The sequence below is a fragment of the Schistocerca nitens genome, unplaced genomic scaffold, assembly GCF_023898315.1.
Source record: "Schistocerca nitens isolate TAMUIC-IGC-003100 unplaced genomic scaffold, iqSchNite1.1 HiC_scaffold_351, whole genome shotgun sequence".
Classification (NCBI taxonomy): Eukaryota; Metazoa; Arthropoda; class Insecta; order Orthoptera; family Acrididae; genus Schistocerca; species Schistocerca nitens.
In genome coordinates this window covers 1893877-1900077 of record NW_026045885.1, presented here as the reverse complement: position 1 = coordinate 1900077, position 6201 = coordinate 1893877, and the positions used below count along the sequence as shown (strand labels likewise).

General features: G+C 38.8%; 1 protein-coding gene across 1 annotated transcript; it reads right to left on the bottom strand.

The window, feature by feature from the left end:
* Positions 1-3134: 3134 nt before the first annotated feature.
* LOC126228023 (piggyBac transposable element-derived protein 3-like) lies at positions 3135-4823 on the bottom strand. The gene has a single exon (XM_049942268.1). It carries the CDS (start codon positions 4821-4823, stop codon positions 3135-3137), a length of 1689 nt encoding a protein of 562 aa, XP_049798225.1.
* Between the last annotated feature and the right edge of the window lie 1378 nt (positions 4824-6201).

Here is a 6201-nt window from a genome sequence, read left to right as displayed (position 1 = left end):
TGAAATTTCTGCAAGGGATGGTTTTGGGGGAGGGGAGGAGGATCCCTTTGAGAAGGCGGTCGGAACTGTTCTAGACAGGGTTCAACACTGGGTCTAGTATTTGGGGGCTGTGTTTGGGTAGTGAAGTGATATTTCCAGTTGAGGTTCCGGGTGAATGAGAGGAGATCTTTAACCAGGCCAGTGTGGTTGAATTTAGGTGTGGCGCTGAAGGTTAAGCCTTTTGATAGAACAGATGTGTCTGGAGGAGAGAGGGATCTGGATGAGAGGTTTAGAACTGAATTGGGACTGGTGATATGTGGCATTTGACTGTGGTTATAGTTGAGATTTGGTCTGTGCTTGGATGGGGAGATCGAGTAGGGTGGTTAGGCTAGGTTTGTTGGCTATGAGGGGGGTTTGTTGAAGGTTCTGTTGTGGTTGGTGTTTGTGAGGGATAGGGAGAGGGACCCCACTTCTTAGCTGTTGCACTAGCACTGTGGATAGTTTTTTTAGGTGGTGTGTGGCATGGAACTCAAGTTTGTAGCTGGCTTCTAGGATGATGTTCCTGAGTGTGTTCTCCAAGCAAGGGTTTGAGAGGTGGAGGACTTTGAAGAGAGATAGGAGATGTTGGGAGTGGTGGTTACATGAAGTAGTGTAGAGATTCAGGACAAGTTGGGTAAGGGCTAAGGATTGAAGGTTTTGGAAGTCCGGGAGAGACTGGTGGAAGGAGGAATTGCACCCAGAGATGGGAACTTTTAAGGTAAGTCCTTTAGGGGTAATTCCAAAGGTTAAGCAGGACTAGAGGAAAAGTATGTGGGATTGCAGTTTGGCTACGGTGAATGCATGTTTCTGGAATGAATGTAAATAATGTTGTATAGGATTAGGGTACATAGTGGGTAACTGGTGGGCAGGGAAATTAAATAACTAAAGTTAAAATAGTAATCATAAGAAGGAATAAAACACGGAGGGAAGGATGAGAAAGAAAGAGATTGTGTTGGTAATGTTCAATACCAAAGGAAGACCACTAAATAGGAAAAATACGGAAAAAGTTGACCAGACCAAGCAAGTATGTCCAGATCAGGGGAAAAGAACACACGTTGCTCAAAAACAGAGATAGCGAGTGGCGAAAAAAAGGATTACGCGTGCCGCAAGAGAGATTGCGCGTGCCGCAAGAGAGATTGCGCGTGCCGCAAGAGAGATTGCGCGTGCCGCAAAAGAGATTGCGCGTGCCGCAAAAGAGATTGCGCGTGCCACAGAAATGTCTCAAAATCTCTGGTTTTATAACATTCACAAAGTAATCTTTCTCTAGCTTGTTAATTATATTCTGGCTAGTCGCCTTTTTCAGTGGATACAGCTTTACAAACTTTGAGAATACATCAACAGCTAAAAGAACATTCTTTACACCCCCTCGACCTGTTGGCAGCCTCCCAAATAAATAAATAGCCAACAGTTCACCATTTATTTTAGGAACAGTATTCTGCATCTCTCCTTGTACTGCAGTAGTATTATTCTTCACTTTTTGACATTTGTCACAAGAAGCCAACTGTCTCTTTACCCTCCTGGCCATGTTGTTAAAAACTAACATTGTCTTGCAGTATTTCCAAACATTTTTGAGCCCCATAATTCCCATGGCTAAGGTGGATGTAATTGATTAATTTTTCCACATGCTCATCTGGAAATCATACCTTCCACTCCTCTTTGTCCAAATTTCTTCGTCTAAATAAAATCCCCTTATAAATTCTATAATATTTAGCTATTTTTTCATGTTCTTTACTTCCCTTCCAAAGTTTGTTTTGATAAACTTCAAAGGTTCGGTCCCCATTCTTAAGTCTTCTCATGTGTTTACAGATGGATTTGATTTCCTTCTCTCCACCCAGTCCTTTCATATACAATATCTGTAGTTCTTTCTTGTCTCCATTCCCTTCATGTTCTTCTCTAATGAAAGGTACGCTTGATAAGGCATCAGCCACATTGTTGTCTGTGCCTTTAATATATCTTATCTCATAGTTAAACTGCTACAGAAACATGGCCCATCTCATGAGTTTATTATTTAACAGCTTACATTCTTGCAAATAGCTCAGAGCCTTGTGGTCTGTGTAAACAATCACTTTCCTACCTTCCACATATATCCTGAACTTATGAAATCCAAAAACTATGGCTAAAAGTTCCTTTTCTGAGATACCATACATTAATTCATGTTTGGACAGCATTCTGCTTCTGCAAAAGCAATTGCCCTGTGCTCAGTCTTCCCATCTACTACCCTCTCCTGAAATAGCACTGCCCCTATCCCATAATCTGAGCTGTCTGCCCCAATACAGAAAGGCAAAGACAAATCTGAGTAGTACAAAATTTTGCTATTTTTTAAGCTATTCTTTATGGCTTTAAATTCCCTGTCACACTTAGATGTCCAGCACCAGGTTACACTTTTCTTTAATAGTCTACATAAGTTAGGTGAATTCAGGCTATAATGACTTATATACTTCCTGTTGAATGAACATAGTCCTATAAATGATTTCAGTTGTTTCCTGTTTGTTGGCACCTTGCAGCTAACAATAGCCTTGATTTTCTCTTTATTGGGCAAAATGCCATAAGGAGTTAACTGATGACAGAGAAATAGTAATGTTGCTTGAAAAAATTCACACTTACTTAACTTAACCCAAATAGTCCTGAATTATTTTTTTTTTTTTCAAAATTGATTTATATCTTATCTACATTCATTCAGAAGGTTGTAAGGAAGAAATTAAAAACAATTTTGATTATTTATTTTTATTTAGTATTTCCAAAAATGGGCGTCCTTCCAGAAGGACGTCAGGACAATAAGGGAACATGTTTTTAAAGTATATGACATTGCACAATTATCTTGTTTCGGTTTTTATACTTTCAAATAAACATAAATAAATTTGAATTATAGGCTAAAACAGCTAATAAATACAAAAAAGCAATGATAATAACCTATACACATATTTTATGGGCTAGTATGATAAGAGAAAAAGCAACAAACATGAAGTGGTTCTTCACATTTTATGCACACAGTAGAAGTTTTTTTGTGGCAACTTCGACATTTCAGCTGCTTCTTCTTTTTTGTTACCTCATCCGTTGGTAATTCAGCAACATAATGTTCTCTTCCATCAAATCTAGAATCTAGTTTTGCCCTCTTACTAGGACGTCCTCAGCTGGTAGTGACTTTCAAGAATTGCAGTCACAATTCGACGACGAAATGTCAGATGATCTATGGGCTCTTCATTGTGCTTGTAAAGATCCCAGGTGTTATGCTCTGCAATGTCTATAAAATGTGCAATGATCAGGAAATACCACTTTTTCCCTCTAATAGAGCATCTACATAGGGACACATTTTGGTCAGCTCGATCTATGCCTCCCATTTGAGTATTGTAGGAGTGTAGTAAGTTAGGTTGAGGCACGCTAATCTTTTTCTTTTGTTCCCTGGAAAACCTTGCTACAGAGCGTCGTGGTTGCACTCTGTCAAAGTTGGTGGCTACAGTAGCAACATTGTTATCACTCCAACGTACAATGGAAATCCCGGATGCTGGGTCAGAACAAACTTCATATGATCCTCTATTTTCTTTTATCATTTTTTCTACAGGTGATAGAGTAGAATTCTTAACTCTGTTTTCTCTTATTGTTCCTGTTGCTTCCATGCCCCTCTCTTTTAGGTCATGTAGTAGTTCAACGCTGGTGAAGAGGTTATCAAAGTATATTCGATATGGAACATGTGGAAGAAACTGGTTAACATAAGTCATTACCGCACCGTACCCCATACCTTTCATTTCATAATCCTTACTACACGTGCCAGCTCCTTGGTAGGGTTTGAGCCAAATAATATATCCACCACTTGTGCCTCCACACCAAAATTTGAATCCATATCGGATTGGTTTCCCTTTTATGAATTGTTTGCACCCGTGACTTCCGAAGTTTGGGACCATCGACTCATCGACAGAATGATGCCACACGTGAGGCGCAAATTGTTTGAATCTATCATTCAGAATACACAGTAATGGGCGGATTTTCCCAAAATGGTCTGATTTATCTAAATTGTCATTGTTGAATACATGCAAATTGGAAAAGATGAAGTCAAATCGATCTCTGGACATGGCATTTGTTATGAGGTCGTTATGACTGTCTTTATCTGATTGCCAGTACATCTTTCTGCGTGACACTGTTACATATCCACTTAGCAGAAGTATAGCAATAAACACCAACATCTCATCTTCTGAACAATCACCTAGCCTATTTCTCTTGGCTGCGTACTGATTTGTGTAAGTGACCATCGTTAGAAGCACTTTGTTATCAAAAAACTGTTGGAAATATTCAAGCAGTGTTCGCCCTTTCTTCATTCCAACTGTGAACATTAGAGGCCATACAGGTGTTGGATTAACTATTTCACCACTTTTCCAGTTATATTTCTTGAGGTTTAGAACTTTATTCTTCGATATCCTTGCTGGTTTGTTTGTGGTTGTTGTTGTTATTGTTGCTGTTTTTGTACTGCTGGAGCATCCTGGAACAACATCAGAAGTGAAGGATTGTTTCCTTGTTGCATTCACAGCATTACCATTGGTAAAAATGGCCAAATCACAAAGCGCAGTTGTATTGAGCTGACTTGCAGGTAATTTATCTACACTTGGATTTTCTTCAGCACCCGAATCTTCATCTGTTACATCATCAGTTGAATTTAGAGGAGGGTGTAATGTTACATTCACACCAGTATTAGGTATTTCTTCATCTTTTGATTCTAACATGTCCAAAAGTTCCATCAGTGTACATCGTTTTCTGTGAATACAAAATGACAACATATTACCCTGGCGTCCTTCTGGAAGGACGGTTGAAAACATTATTGAATTACAACTGACGAAAACTTTCAATCGTAATATGAACCCATAAATATTATAGGTTAATTCTTTAAGATATTATATGACAAGTTTCAGAATTATTGACGCAATATGAAAGAAAATATACATACCCATAGATGACAATATCAGTCAGTTCGTCCATGGTAAAATCGGCCCTATTTTCAAGACACAGTTTCTCACTAACTATGAACGACACTGTCAAACTGACTGTCACAGCGCGCAACTGACTCTGCCTACTTCATATAACAATGCGTCACAGTCTGTTGCAACAAAGTGTTATTCGCAAAAATAAATAATTTCAACAGTGAGTGACGTCATCCTTCCAGAAGGGCGTCAGGTTTATCTGGGTTAAGGGTCATCCCCCATTTATACATAGCCTTGAATACATCCTCCAACAGCTGACAGTGCTCTTCCCAATTGCTACTCATAATCAAAATGTCATCTACATACACTGTCAATTTTCTCATTAGTTCATCACCCAACACATGACTTAAAGCCCTTACAAAAACTGCTACAGGTATTGATAAACCAAATGGCACAACTGTAAACATATAAGTCCTGCCCTCAAATAAGAAAGCAGTGTACTTTCTGCTCTCTTCAGCCAATTGCACCTGCCAGAACCCGGAAGCCAAATCAACACTTGACAGAATTTTATCATTATAAAATTTTTGCAACAGCTAATTCATGTTCTCTGGCTGATCATTTTCTTTGACTATTATTTTATTTAACTTTCTTGCATCCAATGCCATTCTTATAGAGCCATCCTTCTTTTTCACCACCACTACTATTGGATTACAATACTCAGTCCTCCCCATTTCCAGTATGCCCCACTTCAACATCATCTTTATCCTCGCCCCTACAAACTCTCTATTAGCTATTGCTATAGGATAAGGTTTGGCCCTTATTACTACATGTGGCAATACCCTCAAAACATAACTGAAATCTACAACTTTCCCAGGTCTGTCAGAGAACACATGTTTATGTTTACTCAATAAATCTGTAAGCTGCACCTTTTATTCCTCATTTAAATGTCCCATTTCATTTACTTTGTCATATATCTGCTGTTCAGTGCACATTTCATCACCTACCTCATCTGTCCTTTGTAAATGAGTCATTGTCTCACCTCCTTTTAATTCCCCTTTAAATTTTATTCTTCGTCTGTTTCCACCAGCATGAAATTCTACCACTCTGTCCTTTACAAAAATGCTACTGTCATACTTGTACAAGACGTCCATACCCAAAACTACATTCAATGCCAAACCCTTCACCATAAAGCAACTAATATCAAAACAATACTCATTACTATTAAATTCCAGTAATACTTCTCTGGTGATGGGCTTGCTACATGTCCCAGTTGCTG

Excerpts from the sequence above, each read along its gene's own strand:
- LOC126228023 (XM_049942268.1), bottom strand. The coding sequence starts at position 4,823 with ATGTTTTCAACCGTCCTTCCAGAAGGACGCCAGGGTAATATGTTGTCA.